This window comes from Carcharodon carcharias, chromosome 10 (assembly GCF_017639515.1).
Source record: "Carcharodon carcharias isolate sCarCar2 chromosome 10, sCarCar2.pri, whole genome shotgun sequence".
Classification (NCBI taxonomy): Eukaryota; Metazoa; Chordata; class Chondrichthyes; order Lamniformes; family Lamnidae; genus Carcharodon; species Carcharodon carcharias.
In genome coordinates, this window is record NC_054476.1 from 150,506,990 (window position 1) to 150,527,888 (window position 20,899).

At 42.3% G+C, this 20,899-nt stretch overlaps 1 protein-coding gene across 1 annotated transcript in view; it reads right to left on the bottom strand.

The window, feature by feature from the left end:
- Positions 1-2,702: 2,702 nt before the first annotated feature.
- Positions 2,703-20,899, bottom strand: part of LOC121283542 (heparin cofactor 2-like) — a 37,205-nt gene continuing 19,008 nt past the window's right edge. The window contains exons 2-4 of the mRNA XM_041198245.1: positions 19,734-20,007; positions 7,111-7,258; positions 2,703-4,932 (exon numbers count right to left, since the gene is read on the bottom strand). Coding sequence (XP_041054179.1) covers positions 4,741-4,932; positions 7,111-7,258; positions 19,734-20,007 — 614 coding nt within the window. The 3' untranslated portion in view covers positions 2,703-4,740. The remainder of the gene's footprint in view (positions 4,933-7,110; positions 7,259-19,733; positions 20,008-20,899) is intronic.

Here is a 20,899-nt window from a genome sequence, read left to right on the forward strand (position 1 = left end):
CCTCAGCATCTTATCTGCCCATCGTTCTATGCCTTTGTTCAAAATGGTTGTGTGTTTTTGTCTCTGGCTCTTACCCGCGCAGCAGCATCTATCTGTTAACTCCTCACTCCAATACTCTCTACTAAAAATTGTTGACACTAGTTTTGCTTAACTGAGACAACGATATATGTTATAAGTAATGTCATAAACTGCTGGAGTTTGTGCCATGTGTCCGGATGTCATTGACACACATGGGCTTCTAAACTCTCAATGACAGATGTTTTGCAGTGGTATTTTCCAAGTGGTTGTTTTGCTTGCCAAAGCCCCAAGGTCAACACATGATTTATTACTTCTCTCCACCCCATCCCTTGCCTGCAGAATGGTTATTCTCCCCTGTCACGAAGGACAAGGTATCTAAGGTGTTTCATATTCGTGTGCATATAGGTTTGCATACTCTATGTATGCATGTGTTTCATGTGTGTTTTTTCTAGATTACCATATGTATTAAAGCCGATAACACTTCCATAAAAACACACTGATGCTTTTATTTTACCTTTAGTCCACATGCGAGATGCAAAAACATCAGTGCTAAAGAACTATGAATGCTTTGCTTGTTAAGGAATGTTTTACATCTTAAAAACAATTTCTGCACATAGTTTCTTTGCACAGGCACATAATCAAACACACTTTCTCAAATCTGTTCTTTTTGTGTTTCATTCCAGTGTTGCCAAAATACAGCCTCAGTTGGAATGCTGAAATTATTGGGGGATGGAGAAGATAATGAGAGTGGCTGGCTGTGTGAAGCTCTTGTATTTTGTAATCTGGTCTCAGTAGAATTGCTGTTGACTTCAGCTAGTGGACCAGTGAATAAGAAGCTTCAGCTTTATTGTTGGTTCAGCTAACAGGTTATAGAAAGTGATGATCGGAGATACTCATTTGTTTTCCAGTGTAAATTTTATGGTTATCTTAGTCATAGAATCAGACAGCATTGAAGAAGGCCATTCAGCCCATTATGCCTGTGCCAGTTCTCTGAAGAAGCTCCCAATTAGTCGCATACCCTGCTCTTTCCCCATAGCCTTCCATTTTCTTTCTAAGTGGAGATCCAGTTCTCTTTCGCATGTTACTATTGAACCTGGTTTTGCCATCCTTTCAGACATTCCAGATCATAACAGCTTGCTGAATAAAATATTTTGAATTGGTTACCACCTCTCCTATCAGTGGAAACTCTAACTCTTTCAAAACTTTTCATAATTTGGAACACTTCTATTAAATCTCACGATAGCCACTGCTAATGTTTGAGCCCAAAATTGGATAAATTCTCTAGTTGAGGACTAGGTTGAAATCAACAAGAGTTTTGGAGACTAAAGGAATATGACGATAGTGCAGGAAAAACTGGTAAAAGAATAGACAAGATCTCATTGAATGACGAAGCAAGCTCAAGAGACTGAATGGCCTACTGGTTGCTATTCTTATGTTAGTTTTTTATTCATTCATGGGATGTGGGTGTCACTGGTTAGGCCAGCATTTATTGCCCATCCTTAATTGCTCTCATTTAGAGAGCCAACCACATTGCTGTGGGGCTGGAGTCACATGTGTAGGCCAGACAAGATAAAGATTTCCTTCCCTAAAGGGCATGAGTAAATCAGATGGGTTTTTATGACAATCAGCAAAGATTTCATAGTCATCATCAGAATTCAAACTTTGCTACCTGCTGTGGTGGGATTTGAACCTGGGTTCCCAGCATACTAGCCCAGTAACGATACCACTATGCCACCACCTCACCATTCTTAGCTAGTGATTGGTAAGAGTTTAGCATAACTTCCTTGCTTTTGTACACTATGCCTCCATTTATTTTCTAATCTTTCTAATAACTTTTATAAACTTCCCTGCCACCTTCATCAAGGTCTAGAAGTTTGAAACAAAAATAGTTGAACGTTTTACCTAGAGCAGAAATGACCCAGTAAATTAGCAGCTACAAGAGACACAATACCAGCACCAGCAACAAACTGAGTTCAAATAAAATGTCATAAAGAGTACTTTCTGATACCAATAGTTCATGTGGGCACTTATATAGCACTTCAATAAAACATGCCAAAGTGCTTCATGTTGGTGAGAATAACCAGGAGGGAGATAAATTAACGGTAGTAACCTAAATTAAGATCAGAGAGATAGATTTTGAAGAGGCTTTTGAAGGAGGGGAGAGAGTTAGAGATATTACAAGGCACATTATTGGACTTATGGAGAGTATTCCAAAGTGATGGCAAAATGGCTAAAGGCTGTGCTGTCAAAAGTGGAGCCTTGAGGCTTCAAACACAGTTTAAAAAATATTTCTGTTAATTTGCACATATCTCAAGCTGCAGGTAGTAACAGAACTCGGTGTTCTAAATGAGGATTCATCAACCAAAGGAGAAGTAGCACTAAGGAGAGCCTTTCTTAAAACCTCCAGGCACTCAATTAAAACTGGACAAATCTGTGTATCAGAAATAAATGCAAATAGAACTGAATAGTTTTTGCTTTGTGATCCAGATTGCTAAGACTTGAGGGATGAAAATGGACCACAGGTTGCAGCTTGCAAACCCCTGCATGAAAGGAAGCATCATTTTTTTAAGTTCACCATTAAGGTCCTACATGCACTGCATGTCCAGAAATACCATAATTTGAGGTTTATTGTCAAAATATAATCTGTTGAGTCAAAACATCAAGTGCACATAAACAGACTACAATTTCTCTTTATCATATTTATTGATCAGATTAAATGCAAGTTGACAAAGAAACTGATGCAATTGGTTTAATTTAAAAAGAGCCATTGATTCTCATCGCAGAATCTTCAGAACTGGAGACTAAGGGTTTCAGTGCCTCTTTGTATAACAAAATCAGGGCTGGCAGATATCATCATTGTTATTGCTGCAACTTTTTAAAAACATTTTAAAACTCACACAAAACATACATGAAAGTAAGTTTAAGATAAGTATTTAACAAGCAATGCAAAAACAACCTCAACCATAACTGGCTGCATGAACAAGGAAGTAAACTGAACAATCATGCTACTTGTCCAAAAATAAACAGTATACTGAATGTACCTAAGACACCAACTTGAGCAGTTACGTTGGCCAATCAACCTGAAATTTATTCACCTCTGCTGTAGTATGTATATTTCTCAGCTATAATCTTGGACGAGTGTGCTTTTATTTCAAGCAGTGCCTTTCTGGAAAGGTTTTATAATCACAGCTGCAGAGCACAGGGTTTGTGGGTGATGCCAGTCTCTCCTGGAAAGATATTTTGTCTTTAAAAAAGTGTAACAAATATTTGCAAAGTCCAGATGATTATCAGAGATGTGGATGATGCAGACGAGGTCTTCTCTCTCTGTCTGCCCTGCAAAGATGGCTTGAATCACAATTTGGCATGCCAGGCCTTTTAGAGGGCATTAAGAGTCAACCACTTTGTGCGGGATGGTAGGGACCTGAAATGTAGGGTGGCAGGTTCTATTCCCTGAAGGATATTAGTGAACCGGTTGGGTTTTTGGCTCATCAACAGCTTTCATGACTATTTTCCTGGTGCTAACTCACAAATCTGAACGTTTATTGAATTCAATTCAAATTCATAATTAGTTTTTTTGGGATCTGATTTTATGAGCTGTGAATTGCCAGTCTAGTGCCCTAACCACAATGCAACAACAATCATCTTCATAAGATGGTCAAATATCATTGAGGATTATTTGAAATGCATATCTACTAATGAGAAAGTCCAAAAATTAAAACTACTGTATCGACAACTCTTTGTAAAGAGCACAACATAGAAGGAATATACTTCAATACGTCACATACCCTGCCCAAAACAAAGTTACTTCCCAGTTTAACTGTTACTTAATTACTCCAAAGGTTTATCCAGATATTAGGTAAAATATGAGTTTTAACTTGCAGGGGCATGGTTGCATGACTGCTGGTAGCCCATTTAGTCACCCGAGCAGACATTCTTCATCTGTGAGCACGCCGTGACCATCAGCTGGCTACTTGGTCATGGGAGGCATCACAGGTAGGCTTGACCCTTTCCTCACCAGCTATCCGCATGCTCACTGGTCAGCTGGATAACAATAAGAAGCAGGGACCCTGGTCATTTATTTCTCCCTCCCGAGCTAAGCAGCGCTGAGGCCAATTGTAGCATCCTAACGACTTCCCAGCTAAGATCGGATAACTTGCTACAGACTGATCGAGTAGAAATATGAACAATAGCAGACTGGAGAAACAACCCTCAAGACCACTCAGCCCGTTCCATGCAATTGCGACACCTTGTGTATCCCAGTACCTCCCAACTGAAACAGTCAGTGTGTTCTCTTGGGAGAGGCATAGGACCAGATAAATTATCCTACTCTGCAAAGTGAAGGGAAAATGTTTGAACTGTATTTGAAAATGTTCAAATGCATGTGCATGTGCAGTGCATTCAGGGGCACCGGGGAGTATGATTAAGCACAAGCATTGCCCTGTACAGAAGTGCCATGGTGCAGGGTTGGTTTCTCCTCATTCTGAGTTTCTAACCTCAGCATTCTGCTGTAAAAAAATGACCAGATAATAACTGGAAATGAATAAGATTCAGCAATGCAGCTGCATGGACTCTGCAATCTGTTCTATTGTAACATGGATATTAAGAATGGCCGAGGTAAAGTGAATAACTAAACTGTGTGGTGATTATTTTGGGAATTCTTTAGGCACTGTATGTAACATATGTCTGCTGGAATTTATGTGACCCATGTCTATTGCCTTCTCGCTATTGGTTTAAGGGGTTCATCACTCGCCCCATGAAAAGCAGCGACTGGGTGTGATGCTCGAAGATGAGGAACAGGAATGGGCGATCAGCCATAAATTTGGCCTGTGAAGAGAGAGGCATGAACCCAGAAAGAGAGATGGCAGCAACTTCGCTACCTTCCTCGTCCACCTTCAGCGCAACGTGTTGCTTCAGCTGTGGGGAGAAAAAGGGGAAAAAAATTACGAATACATCGTGCGGACAATGGTAAAATCAGCAAATATTCACAACTCACTGGATAACTCAGTTGGTGCACACCACTGACCAATGAGGAACTGAAGTTATATGGATCAGGGAGGTCTCATGGTTCTGAATTAGCTCTTCTGAATGAACTGATCTCAGCTGGGATATTGACAGAACACCTGGCCTTAGAAGGAGAAAAATTAACAAGATTCATCTTAGTCATCCTAGAATTATACAGCACAGAAGGAGGCCTTTTGGCCCGCTGTGCCTGTCCCAGCTCTCTGAAGGGGCTACCGACCAGTCCCACTCCCCTGTTCTTTCCCCATTGCCCTGCAGTTTTGCTTTCCCCCTTTTTTAGTAGAGATTCAATTCCTTTTGAAAAGTTACACTGAATCTGCTCCCACTACCCTCTTACGCAACGCATTCCGGATCACAACAACTCGCTGTTTAAAAAAAAACATGTGGGAGTTTTTTTTGTCAATTAGTTTAAATCTGCATGCTCCTGTCAGTATCTCCTGTAGCAAACGGCATGCACGTGAGTATAGAATTGGACTTGGCTGTGAATCACCAGCCCCCAACCCCACCCCTACCCCTTTCAGTCACGTAACCTCCCAACACATTGTCCATGTCTATAAATGAAGGCTGGCTGGATTAGTAGAGGGCAGCTACCATCCATACCATTGGACGCCAGCATGTGACAGGATCTTCCCAAGCAGGGAAGGTTGTGACATACTTTCACGCTACTCACTGGAACGTGCTCCACCATCACTTACTTTCCCATGAAATTTTATCAGCACAAACACGCTACACTTAAAAGCTTTCCACCCATTGCAGGGGAATCCCATCCCTCAGTTAAATGAAGTGCTGACAGTGAACTACTTTGCGAGTCCCAGGAGAATATGAGGTATGCCTATCAGTAGGATTCCTGACTTTATGATTTTACTTATTTATTCACAGAATGTGGGCATCACTGGCTAGGCCAGCATTTTTTACCTATTCCTAAGTGCCTTGAAAAGGTGGTGGTGAACCGCCTTCTTAAAGCACTGCAATCTGTCACATCAATTTTGATCCAACAAAGTGGCTTGCAGAGGGCAATTAATAGTGAATCATTTTACTCTGGGTCTGGAGTCTCATAGACTCATACACATTTAGACCACAGAAGGAGGCCATTGACCCATTGTGTCCTTGCCAGTCAACAAAGATCTGACGACACTAATCCCATTTCCCAGCGCTTGGCCCGTAGTCCTGGAGACTATGGCAGTGCAAGTGAATATCTAAACAATTCTTTAATGTTATGAGAGTTTCTGGCTCAACCACCCTTTCAGGCAGTGAGTTCCAGACTCCCACCACCCTCTGGGTGAAAAAGTTTCTCCTCCACCCCCCTCTTAGCCTTCTACCTCTTACCTTCATCTATGCCCCCTGATTATTGACCCGTCTACTAATGGGAAAAGTGCCTTCCCATCCACCCTATCTATGCCCCTTATAATCTTATACACCTCTATCAGGTCCCCTCTCAACCTTCACTGCTCCAAGGAAAACAACCCCAGCCTATCCAATCTTTCCTCATAGCTCAGAACCTCCAGCCCAGGCAGCATCCTAGTGAATCTCCTCTGCACTCTCTCCAGTACAATCACATCCTTCCTATAATGTGGTGACCATGCAGTACTGCAGTTATGGTCCAACCAGCGTTTTATTCAGTTCCATCATAAGCTCCCTGCTCTTGTCCATGCCTCAGCTAATAAAGGCTAGTGTCCCATATGCCTTCTTAACCACCTTATCTACATGCCCTGTTCCCTTTGGCGACCTGTGGATATGCACAGTCATGTCTCAGCCAGACCAGATAAGAACGCCTGATCTCCTTCCCTAAACAGTACCAGTGAATCAGATGGGATTTTGTATCAAGCCAGTAGTTTCATGGCTACCATTACTGATACTATCTTTTTATTTCTGATTTACTTAATTAATTGAAATTTAAAGTAGTCGCTGTGGTAGGATTTGAACTCATGTGCCTGGATCATTTGTCCACTACCTTAACCACTTTGCTGCAGTACTTAATAGCCGACTTGACAAATTACCTCCTCTACCTGGTGGAATTTTCAAGCAGTGTTTGTATGTCAGACCATGTGGCGAAAGCACAACTGAACTACTCACCGAACTGACGTACAGGTTTCCCTGTTCACAAATACCAGACAAATCTGCTTCATTGTGGAAGAGGTCCGTCACACCCAGATCTTGGAACATTTCAATCAAGTCATAGTTGCCATGTAGAGTGAACTTTGGAATATAGATCTCCCTTGTCCTGTGAAAGAGCAGACATAAATCACTTGGACATCAAACACTCAACTAGAATTTACGCCTTTAGTTAAAATATTTCACTTAAAGGGAAAGATACAACATAAAATGATGATTTGTTCCTGGACCCTCAGTCATCACACCATCTTGCAATTTTAATGACAAGATTTTGGTTCCTCTGTTGTTCACTGATCTTCATTGTCAACCTTCCCTGCCTCTTTCCCCATTCCAAAGACGCTGACTCATTACTTATTGGGGATAAAAGCTTATAAACGTCAGGCCCCTTCTGAACCATTGCAGAGGATTTTATTGGTGTCAGTATCTGGGCAACGAGTGAGGCTGTCAATATATCAACCATGCTTAATCCAGTCCCCCACCACCAGACACATACGTTTTCAAAAAGGGTAACTGAGTAGCAATTAAAAGCCGGAGCCCAGGCTGATACTTCTCTGCCCCCATAATCCGGGGGGACTGAGATCAATTGTAGCATAGCTACTGTCTGAAACCTGCTGAGTCAGCACAGACTTAGAATTCTTCCCCAGGACCTCAAACCCATGAAACTTCTTATGTCCCTAGGGAATTCCTTCCACTAAAACCCATAGGGTTTTAAATACCCAAACGCGGCATCACCAAAACAATCACTCCCTGATTTACTTCACTTTCTTTTTCAGCGTTGCTCATTCCTACATCATGAAGCTTGGAGCTTTTACCTAGGTTTTCCATTTTTAAAAAATCAATGTATGTTGTCCTAAATACCTGGTTCATGTTACTATTTTAGAGGTAATGGTATTAATAATATTAAGAGGTAATGTTTAGCTCTGGGAAGATAGATGTTGTGAAAGTAAGTTGATTAAAATGCTGGGCTTTAGTGATTGCCAGAACACCTAACAAAACTGCCGGTTCAGAAGGTTAGCCATACTTGTTTAGTAGAGTCAGAACAGAAGAGGTAGAGCTATAAAACAGCAGGCGGGCTTACTTAACTTGAGCAATTGTAAATGAGGGATAAAAGCAAAAAACTGCAGATGCTGGAAATCCGAAACAAAAACAAAAATACCTGGAAAAACTCAGCAGGTCTGGCAGCATCTGCAGAGAGACATACGGACTCGAAACATTAACTGTGTTTCTTTCCGCAGATGCTGTCAGACCTGCTGAGTTTTTCCAGGTATTTTTGTTTTTGTTGTAAATGAGGGATAATCAGCTTCAAGGTCAGTCTGAGGATAGCCATGGGCAGGCTACGTCATCATGAGATGGGTGGAGCTAGGAAGGCTCTCTGGTTTCAGTTTATCTGGGTGTTTGCTGGGTGAGGTTCTTACTTGCAGTTTGGAACCTAGCAGAGTTTGCAGCTCATTGAGAGGAGTTAACCAAAGTAAATGACAGTTAGACAGACTTGCACTGTAAGCAGAGTAAAACACTAACTTCATCATTGACCACGTGTAAGACAGGCGAGGCTTGATCTCAGTTTGAATTTTGTGAGGAAGAGAAGCTGGAAGATGGGCCTAGCTTGAAGCTAGTGGGAGAATCTACAGTAGTAGATTCTCACAATGTCTTATTGCAAAAGTAAGTAACCAGCAGAGTGGTTTGGGATTATGGGGTAAGTAACCAAAAAAAGGAACTGAGACCTCCACAATCAAGAGAGGGTAAATGAAAGTTTTACCTCTGGAGAATTCTCCAGAGGATTGTGGCATACTTATGGGTAACCCCTACAGAAATGAATAACTTTAAGATTGATGTGTCTTATAAGGGAATTCTTAGAGGAAGTAAGAAGTAAACCTGAGTGCATAGTTAGTAGTGTTTTGCTTAAGCCTTTGATATAAAATTAAGTTTGGTTTGTTTAAAATAAAGTGAAATCTTGTGGTATAGTTCTATTGTCTAAAACGTGGCATTTGGATTTCCTTTTTAAATGTTAACGGTCCTTAACCAGATCGTAACTGTGTGGTGTATAATGCCATATCTGATTGTCCATCACAGAGGCAGTGATAAAATCTGAGAGAACGTTAACTAACTGGTGTCTCAGCCTGGGGCTGTTAATGCTATGTTAATTATATTGTTAAGATACATAGGTGAAGAGCATTGTTTAAGCAAGTACTTAGAGCATTTATAAAGAGAGACTCACCATGGGGACCAGCGTGCTTCATCAGCCCCAGAATTGACATTTTAATTTAATTAGATAAGTTTCCTTTAAAGTTTTATTTTGTTACAGTGCCCCTTTAAGGGGCTGGCATTTTGTTAATTCGCTTATTTTGGGATTTAAAATGATATAAAGAGAGACAACTGGGACACTGGGATGGTAGGTATGAAGCAGACATACATACTGCTGCATTCTGTGACTAAACTCCTTAGTTTTATAAATAAAATAATTAGTGCCTGGTTTCATACTTCACAACTGGCTTAGGATGGATGTGATGGGGTGAGCAGGTTACACAGGAACATTTAACAGCAAGTTATTAAAAAGCCATGGGTTAGTTGTATATTGTGTGTTAGTGTCTCACAATCTACATGTGTCCAACAGGTTGTTGTGATGTGCCTAGTGTGTGAGCGAAGAGGGTTAGCACGCTTTCCGCTTTTGTGTGCAGGTTTGCTTTTCATTTTCAGCCTACACAGCTGGCTAGCGGCAATGCGAAAAAGGAAAGCCAAATGTGTAAGTCTCCCTGTCAGTACACAGCCTCTCCATCAGCAAGGCCTCAGTTGTGCCTCTTTGTGGCAACAAAAAGAAACTGGGTCCCTCGCAGCCCCAGGCTAAAGCTTCAGATGAACTCGGAGGAGGTTTGACCCCCTGACATGCAGTGTGCAGGCCCACTGGCATGACAACATGCCCTGGCACTCATGAACCAAACTCCCAACTGTGGGTGAATAGCTCCACTGTCCTGTGGATACCTCGAGAGAGCTGAAGCTAAGGCAGTAAACCCTGACAAAAAATCTGGAGCAGAGCCCAAAGGCAGGCTCATGTCCAAATATGTCATCTTTTCGGCAACTCCTGCAGCCAAGCCAATGCCAAAGTAGAGTTTTGGATTCAACCAGGAAGGTTGAGAGGGATCCCTGATGCTTGAGCAGCCCAGGGTTTCCAAAGGTTTTGCCCCAGGCTTGCGCCCTGGAGAAGACACTCCAGTTTTGCTGCAGAGCATTAACACAGCATGGGAGACGGGCTTAACATAGAGTTGCCCAACATGTTGCAAACCTTCGTTTTACAAGACAGAAGGCGGCCACTGTTAATGTCTCCATGTATTGTATATTTGAAGCCCTGGGGTATTATGGGGTTCTGTGCCCACTGCTACAGTATTTTCAATTGTGATGCTAGTCTAAAAGCATCTTTTTAAAAAGTGTGTTTTTGGGATGTGGCTGGTAATATGGGCATTTATTGCCCATCCCTAGTTGCCCTAGGAGGGTGATGATGGCCTTTAACTATGAATCCCTGCAGAACTTGTGGTGATGGTGCTCCCACAATATTGTGTTGGGAAAATGCAGGATGTTGACCCAGCGATGATGAAGGTCACAGATACGTGGCCAAGTTAGCATACTGTGTGACTTTGACATGGCTGACCTTCTCATAGGCCTCTATCCGTGAAACATCCACATCACAGCTACTTTGTCTTCCTCGGTCTGAACATGCAAGGGAGGTGCCATTGAAGCAACATTGGTAAGTTGCTGTAGTTCATCCTGTACACACTGCAGCATGCACTGTGCCAAAAGAGCCAATCAAGTGAAGTACTCAATAATTTTGCAGACTTTAAAAAAAAATTCAATATATTAGCCAATCCAGAACCGTAGCCTAATGTCTCAATCTTCTGATGTCAGTAGTATATCTAAATTCACGAGTCTTGTTAACTAATTTGCACTGGATGTCAGATGTGTCCAATAAATAAATCCGAGTGTTATACACTGCAGGATACATTAAAATCCATAAGGTTCAAAAATACTATTTTCAGACTTCTAATGCTACATTTTTTTGTATTTCCCTTTTCCATATCTAATTTTAATGAGCTGGTGCCTACATTTCAGTTTCTTGACAGAGACTAGTTGGTGAGTAATCCAGCCTTTGATCCTGTATGAGACGATTTCCTGAACCGGGCAGCAGAATTCAACTATAAATAAAATAAAAAGTAAGACTGGCATTTTCACAGCACCTTACCAAGTCGCTCAACAATACCTCAAAGTGCTCCACACCATGAGGTACTTTGACATGTTGTCACCATTATGTAGGCAAACTCATCACTGGACAAATCTATCAGCCTCTGGTGGCTCCTCTATTGAGAAGCAAATATGGCATGTTTAACAATTCCGTATGCTTTTAGTTGGCTGCAGAATAAAATACCAACATTGAAGGATTGCTGCACCAATATTGTAATGGGAAAATGCACATATCGTTAACTTGCTGTTTGTATTCCCTGAGGACATTGCATGTTCAGTCAGCACTCGCCCAAGAAACCAATTTCTAAATGAACATGAACGTCCATCAAAGGTTCGGAAAAGTGGAGCTTGGGGCATCTTTTTTGCGAGGGATCAAGAGAATCAGTCCATTTCTGAACAATGAGCTCTGCAGCCTGATGGAGGGTGCTGAGGAGATTTACCACAATGGTACGAAGGATGGAGGACTTCAGTTACACAGAGCCTAGAGAAGCTGGAGCTGTTCTCCTTTGAGCAGAGAAGGTTGAAGGGAAGTTCATTAAAGGTATTCAAACTCATGCAGGTTTTTGATAGAGTAATTAAGGGTAAACTACTTACAGTAGCAGAAGGGTCAGTAACCTGAAGACAAGGTTTAGTGATAATTGGCAAAAAAACCAGAGGCGAATGAGGAGAATTTTTTTTTTAAAGAAGTGACTTGTGAGAATTCACTGCCTGAGAGGTTGGTGGAAGCCGATTCTATAATAACTTTCCAATGGAATTGGATAAATATTTGAAGGAGAAACATTTGCCGGGCTGTAGGGATAAGGTAGGGTAATGGGATTAATTGGATAGGTTTCAAAGAGCCAACATAGACACAATGGGCTGAATAACTTCCCCTTGCTGCATCATTCTTTGATTCTATGATAGGATTGAGAATGTCGGAAGTTTTCTGTGAGCCAGTCAGAGTTTTGTTGTGATGGAACAGACCCAGCAGTTTCTAATTCACCGCGGTCTCCATAAATCTTGCCACAACCAGCAGCAAGGACACTACAGCTAATAGGGTCAGATTTTAATCCCTTTTTAATGATAGTCATGTGAAAGTAGAGGCCCCTAGTGCAAAATGTTGGATATTATTTTTTTCATATGGAGCTTAAAACAGGCCAGAATATTGAGAATGCAAGAAGTGTCTTCAGGCCGCTACTTTATTGAAATAATTCTTTGTCTTGTACTTTGGGAAACAAGACACTAAAGTGGAGGCGTAATATGACCAGACCATTTCGATCGACCAGTTTCCTGCTGTGATGTACATGTGTTAATAGTTTTAGCAATTCCCTCACGTTTTTGATATGTTAATGCATGCAAGCTTTCAGGCTTATTATCTGTGCAATGCTGGCTGATCAGTTGGGGAACAACATTATTTGATCTTGATGGTGTCAAAAGAAGTGATAGGCTGGAAATTTGTGGATCACTCTTAACTGATGTAAAGGTAGATCTGAGTACTAAAATGCCTACACGGCTACTGTGAAAGGATTGTTTTGACCTACACACTGCTTCCAGGTACAAACAATAATCAGTGAGCTTATTTCCAGACCTGTGATCGTGCTAAGGAATGCTCAACAAAACTTGCCCTTTGATTTTTTATTTATTTCACTCTGCAGGGTGCTCTTATCCCCTTGACTAATTCCACGAGATGTTGTCATGTTTCAGGATGTTCTGACCTGTGTTTATCCACAGAAAGGATTTGGAGAGTATAGCAATATTTAATTCATTTTAAAAGCGAAAGCGCATTCTCAGATCTTGAAGATAAGGACCCAAAAGAAGATTCGTGTGGTACTTGGAAAGTTGTTTCTGTCACAGCGATCAGTTTTTAGCTCATTCAGATCATCATTTTTAAACCAAAAAGCAGTTCACATTCATTGTGTTGGAAAATTCCTTAACCTCCATGGGGAAAGATAAAAATGGAGTGAGAGCTTTTTGTAAGGGGATGCTTACACAATCAGTCAGGCAGAAAAAGGCAGGCGAGTTTTTTAAAATTTATTTGTTCTTGGGATGTGGGCATTGCCCGACTAGGCCAGCATTTATTGCCCATCCCCAACTGCCTTTGTTCAGAGGGCATTTACGAGTCAACGACATTGCTGTGGGTCTGGAGTCACATGTAGGCCAAATGAGGACAGCAGATTTCCTTCCCTAAAAGTATATTAGTGAACCAGATGGGTTTTTACGACAATTGGCAATGGTTTCATGGTCATCATTAGACTTTTAATCCCAGGTTTGTAAAAAAATTTGAGTTCAAATGGTGGGATTCAAAGCACGGTCTCTGGAATACCAGTGCGGTGACAATACCATTATGCCAAATGATTCCAAGTTAAGTAAAATGGTCCAGTAATGTGAGAAAAGCATGGTGCATTATTTGTTTCATTTTGCAAAAACAAGTTGTGTTGATCTAAGTAAATGAATCTGAGAATTACTGAAAAAAGAGACATGTCGTCGAAGCTTTTCGTTTTGCACTCAGTAGGATAGATTTGCAAGAATACCAATACAAAAGGGAACAACCATTTATACTGCATGAGAAGGGAGTGCTGATTGGTTGGCATGTGGGCTCTGTTTGTTGAGGCATTTTCCATGGCAACACCTCTACCAATCAGAGACCACTTTTTTCAGCAATAAATTAATCTGATCGCTCTGTACTTCTATATGATGTGTAATAAAGTAGTTTAGCAACTAGTTTCAAGCCATCTCTCACCAACTGATTTGCCTTTGGTGAAATTGGAAAAATCCACATGCATCAGACTCATAGGGCAGGATTTTACTGTTGGCGAGCGGGGGCGGGGCCTACTCGTCGACACGTAAAATGACGCGTGGTGACTTTGGGTGGAACTCCCCGAGCAACGCCACCGTGCCCCATTTAAATTTTCAGGAAGGCAAGGGCGCAGCAAAATCAGCTGCGCGCCCACCGACCTGTCAATGGCCAATTAAGGCCATTGACAGATCAGTTAAAGTAATTAGTGGACCTGCCCATCCGACCTTAAGGTTGGTGGGCAGGCCAGGAGTCCCGGCGGCAACTAGAAAAAACATGAAGCCTCTTCCACCGGCGGGTTGAGGTTTCATGTAGGGTTTTAAAAATTGTAATAAAGTTGTTATGGAAATTAGAAACATGTCCCAATTCATGTGACATTATCACATGAGGGGACATGTAAGGGCATATTTTTTTCTATTTTTAATATTGTTGACAGTAGAGGCAATCTCCCTGAGGCAGCACTTAGCCTCAGGGAGATGAGTGCGCTCTTGCGTGCACATGCGTGAAAGAGCGCACTCTTGATTTTAGGGATTCCACCCCACCCGCACAGGGAGTGCATAGCGCTTCACTGTGGATGTCATGCTGGCTGGGCCTTAGTTGGCCCACCCATGTAAAATGGCGCCGGGCCTCACATCAGGGGTGCCGATCAGAAGCGCGCTTGCACGCGCCCGCCCACCAACTCCCCCCATCCCCCAATGGGGGGAAAATTCTGCCAATAATCTATTCCAGATCACAAGGAGCTAATGTTGTGTATCTGGCTTGAGCTATTGATCATACACGTAGATATAGTACAGTGTGAGTGAACTTCTACAAGCGTGAGACCAGTTACCACCTTGGGTTAAGCAGTCATTGCAGTATCTACAGTTGATCCAAATCTGTAACTTAACATAAAGGGCATGCACCCTGCATTCTAATGTGCTGCACCTTCTGTTTGTATGTGAATAATATCAATTAATAATTTTTCCACACAAAATTCAGAAAATAGTGAAATCTTGGGCTGCATAGAAGGTTGGGGTATAGATTCACCTCTGCGATTCTAGTATTCTGTGAATCTCCATTCTCAGCTGCTAGGAAAACCAGACACCTTTCCACAGAAAGAAGGCAACATCAGAGTCTCTGTCACCCCAGACTACTCTGAGCACGTGCTTAGTATCTGACTAAAGACTTGGATTGGTGGAATTATTCTCTCTGCTGAACACTTTTGATGAGGAAAATCTACTTCTTGATTACCTGAGTCTGAGGCAAACATCATAATTAAACATCTACAAACTGAGCTACTGGTGAAATCTACACATGCAAAATTACTGTTTCTCTGATTTTGGTGCACATTCTCTCCTCATTAAGACACATATCATCTGCCTCAATCTAGAGAGTTCAGACAATGAGAATCCCAAGTGTGTCTTGGGATACTCCTGGAATTTTTCGAGCTAAAATCGGGACAGAGTGCTGGTGAGGTTCCTGATGTCAAACCGTGGCCACTCCCATCAGCTAGCGAATTGGTTCGAATGGTATCTGGAGATTAATGGGAAGAATCCCAACTCCCAGTGGCTGGTCAACCTCTCCATGCTCCATTAGTGAGCCAGGCTGGCTAGTCAATTATTAACCGTGGTTTGGGCAGTGTGGACCTGCCTGGTGTAGGTAACAGATTATAAGGTCTACCATAAGATGGTCAATTTGGTTCTGCACGTCCATCGCCAAACTTTTCTTATGTTGGCAACATCTGGACACCAAAGAAACCCGTCAAGATAAAGGGCAGAATATCATAAAATGTTGTAAAGGGTAAAACCTATAGTTCCCCAATGACCATCTTCATTGCACGGGCAGGTATTGAGCCATTGCATGACAGGCCACATTTTACGTTTTTCAGTAGGGTGAGGGAGGTGGAACAGAAACTGAGCAGTCCTCTCACTCCTACCCCCACCGTCGCAGCTCATCAAATCAAACATCAGATGGCCAATTAGAGGTGCAAAGGGGGGCTTCACACCCAGTCGGACTGTAGACCGGGTCATCGTGTGGCAGAGGGGTATTGATGTGAACAGGAAGTCAGTCACAGCTACAAGTTTAAAGACCCCCTGCTCTCTTTATTTTGTATGGCTGGCTCAAGAAAGCTAAAAAAAAAAGAGTTAAAAAGGAACATGCAGATACTGTCACCTTCACCAGCAGAACCTGCTGCCACACTCAGCCATGGTCCCAGTGGCAGGCCTTTTCTTTCCAGCCTTGTGCCACCTCATCATAGCTGCCATAAAACACCCCCAATCTTCTCACGCCCAATGCCCAAAAAATGCAGCGGGTGGCAAAAAAATTACAGATGACTGGGTCGTTAACAAGTTCAATAGCTTGTTAATTAGTCATTTGGAGATGGCAGGCAGGCTGCCGATTTCCACATCTGTTCACCTTCCTTTATTTCGGAGGCTGGCACGATGACGTTGTATTGCCGACCCAACAACACCGCACCCAAATGTTTGTTCGCGTGGGGAATGGTCTGCCCAATGTGCAGACGTAAAACCCAGCCCTGCATTTTATTCACTACCCTGTCCCACAGTTCAAGAATAGCTGCTCGAGAGAGGTATCAGAGGGAGCTGTCACACTCCCCAGGATTAAGTGTCAGTTTGGCTCAATAATTGTACTCTAGCCACTGATTCAGGAAGGACAAATCCCCTTCCAGGGCTAGAGCACACAATCTAGACTAACACCTCAGTGCAGCATTGAGGGAGTGCTGCACGTTGGTTGAAGTCTCATCTGAAAGATGAGACATTAAGCCGATGTCCTGTCTGTGAGGAGTTCGTCCAGGGTGGAGGTCAACGTTTATCCCTTAATCAAAAGTAAATCACCCAGTCGTTTAACTTGCTGTTGCTAGAACCTTATGTTTGTCTACATAGCAACAGTGACTATAGTTCATTGTTTGTGAAGTACTTTGGGGCATCCCAAGGTCAAGAGAGGTGCTATATAAATGCAAGTTCATTCTTTATACCTCCACGTCAGGTTGCTGCCTTGGAGGAGGGGAGATCTTGTATAGAAACACAGAACAACCTAGTGAGCCTGATCTTAATAGCTAAAGTGTTTTTTTTAAATAGTTCAGGGAAATGAAGTAAAGAATGAAATTGCCTGTAAACATAAGATGAATTATCTCTCCATTGCTCATCCTTCTTTATAAAAAATGTTTAATAAGGGACCTGCTCATAGCAGCTTGATGTTATCCTATTAGGTTGAGTCCTACATCAGTATCTGTACCATTTTAAAGTAGGCTGTAAATGTTAATTGGGTTTTAAATTTCAATTGACTACTCTAAATTTTAAATGTTAAAATTATAAATTTTTTATTGATTTCCCCCACAGGGACCAGCTACCTTGCAGATGAACAGTTGGCTTGTATGGAATTCCTTTGCTCTTTCTATCACTTTTCCCGTTTCCTCTCCTGAAGACAGTGCCTTGTAGAAATTCACCGTCGTGACAACACATTTAATCTCCCTGGGTGCAAATGGTTCTAATCACATTCACCCACCCTGGTCCCATATCCTGCCAACCTCTTTTTCTTTCATTCACATATCCAAACCAGTGCCTAGTTTGCTGAAATTGTTTCTGCCTTAATAACTTTGGAAGTGAATTCCGCAGCCTCATAACTCTCCATGTAAAGAAGATTGAGGTCCAGTTCCACAGGTTTGCTCGTGCGTGAGTGCTGACAGACGATTGAACCATAAGGCTTACTCAGGCTACACCCACGCAAGTGTGAACTCCCTTGCGCAGTCCTTGAACACTGAGAGGGAGGGGGATTCTTGCTTCACCCTCCTTAGACAGGGAACTTTGAGGCCAACTGGAGTCTCCTAATTAAACACAGTGTCTCAAAACTGGCAACCTCGGGACCAAGGCTGTGCTGCATCTTATCGGGTTTCAGGTCGGGAGATTTGGGCCATGGGTGGCTCGGGCCAAGCCGGATTGGGTGGGGGGGGGGTCAAGGTTCACTCAGAGCACAGGATAAGGCCGGCCCGCTAAGCAGGAAAGCCAATAACTAGTCAGGCGTCATTTCATGCCAATGCATCATCTAGCCAAATTGTCCAGGTGAGATATTTTCTATTTTACTGAATTAAGATGGTTGCTTGGCACATTCTAAAAATTACCGTTTGTGGGCAACTCCAGTTTTTGGATAGCTGGATTTGAGACACTGGATCCGTATGCTGATGTGGTATAGTGCAATCTAGGAGCATAGGAATAGCCGTGGACCATTTTACCTCCTCGAGCCCATTCTGTGAATCAATTAGCAGAATTGAATTCTGATCTGTGTCTTTATTTCATTTATCCACCTTGGCTCTGTAGTCCGTCATACCCTTGCCTAACAAATATCAATCAACCCAGTTTTTAAACTTTGCAATTAAACCCCAGCCTCAGCAGCTTTTTTGTGAGAGACAGTTCCAGATTTCCACGACCCTTTGTGTGAAGTGGTACTTCCTGACATCACCCCTGAATGACCTACCTCTAATTTTATGGTGATGCCCCTTGTTCTAGGCCATCTCTGTCTACCCTATTACATCCTTTAGTAATCTTTAACACCAGCTGCTTGAGCCACATCTTTATACAATGAATAAAAAGTTTGGTTCAGATACAGTGTAGCGTTCTGAAAAGAGATAGACAGAATTCAATAATTGGAGATGGATATTCACATGGCAGAGAGAGGAAGCCTAAAGAAAGGGAAATGCCAATTACTAAGGGTTAGATTTTCAGATAAGTGACTAAGATTGGCTGTGAAACCTTCCCGACTATGGGCATTGTATCCCTCTACTCCTACTTTCACCATATGCTGTCACCATAACCTGATCCTTTAACTTGATCATCAGAACTACTTAACAGCCAAGTTTTCCCCATCCCTCTACTCATCTTTGTCCTTATGTCTCTCAGCAAGACAAGCTTAATATAAACTATAGGTGCACAACCCTGAACTCCCAGTATCAATGGGAGATTGTGAGGATAATGAGAGTGGGGATTGGAAAGTTGACAGGAACACAGCTCGAACTGCCTTTTAAAGGTTAGCAGTGAGGTATATCATGCAGCATTTGATGATGATATAGCAAAGAACGAACCTGCATTTCTTTCACAATTGCAAGATGTCCCAAAATTGTTTATGGCCAATGATGTACTTTTGAAGTGTGGTTAATGAGTCATGAATACAGCAGCCAGTTTATGCACAGCAAGCTCCCACAAGCAGCAGTGTGGTAATGACAGCATCGTCTTTTTAGTGACCTTGGTTGAGTGATAAATATTAGCTGGGGCAAACTTACCTGCTCTTCTTCAAAATAGTGCTGTGGAATCCTTGAAGTCCACTTTAGAGGGCAAATAGGGCCTCGCTTTAAGTGCACGAAGGACGCAAAAAGTAAAATATATCCCACTCCCCAGTATTAGTCACCCTCTGTTTATGAATTAAAAATTTACACCACCTTTTCCGGGGAAAAAAGATAGTTTCTGTAATCATCTGAAAAGTACAACCTTGCAGAAACACACCCAGATACACAAATATCCCACTTTCTCAGTCATTAACTAGATCCTTTCAAGGAAGAGAGTGAAGTGCAAATGCATCCTTAATGCTGCCACGCTACCTGTTGGTCATGTCCTTGAGCCAGTTGTCAACCATTTCCCAGCTGAGTTCTCTCTCAATGTGCCTCAGGCCAAAGGTTTTATAGGGGACTATGAGCAGCATACTGGCATTGGCACTGTACGGAAGGCTGATGACGTCGCACTCGTGGATGTGATCCGTGGTGGCAAGCATGGTTGCTTTGACATACATCATCGGCACCTTCACCACTGCTGACTTGCCGGTGTGGAAATGGAGCACAGCGGTCTTGCTTTTAATAAATTTATGCTCCCACAAGCCTGCAAACAGAATGGATTTGCAGAGTAATAACAAAGTCGTGTACCATTGCACTGTGAGCTAAGATTGATGACAATGACAAGGATGATAACGCTGTGGAAAATCATTGCATTAGTTACTGCAATGATCCAAATAATAGTAGAGTTGTCTCCCAGTGCATGAATTCAAAACAAACAACAGGAGCCCACAAACATTATTGGTGTTTTTTAATACAAAGTCCCCTCAAGAATATTTCCACTATCAGAATTGTTCTTTATTGCTTAAAGCAATCTCCTTGATGTTTCTTTGAGTCATAGGGAATGGCCACAGGGAAAGAGGGGAAACGGGGAAGTGTAGCTAATTGGATAGCTTTATCAAAGATCTGGCATTGGCTTGGTGGACTGAATGGCCTCTTTCTTTGATCTATGAGTCTAATTTTTCCTACATTTTTTCCGCTCCTCTCCTGCGAGCCAACGGCTCCCACAATGTCTTGGGGCACTAACAGATCGCTAATTGCCTGATCCTGTCCTTGCCAATCTTCAAATACATTGTATTAGGCATCACTATAGCAATCAGATGAAGGAATTTTAGCTGACAATTTTCAACTTTCCATAGTTTGGAGACACTGAATAGCCAACTTCTGCCTCACTAAAATCAGCTTAATGCAAAATTGGGCATTGAAGCTGAGGGGCAATGTTGTGGGGGTGGGGTGGGGGTGTGTGGAGATCTCAGCCAGGCTGAGATGTTTACTTGGTGTATACCTCTGAATCAGAGATTGTGGGTTCAAATCTCACACCAGAGACTTGCGCACAAAGATCTAGGCTGAACTCCATCCCAGTACTGACGGAGGGCTGTCTTTCAGATGGGATATTAAACCAAGACCTTGTCTGCTCTCCAAGGTGAATAGAATAGATC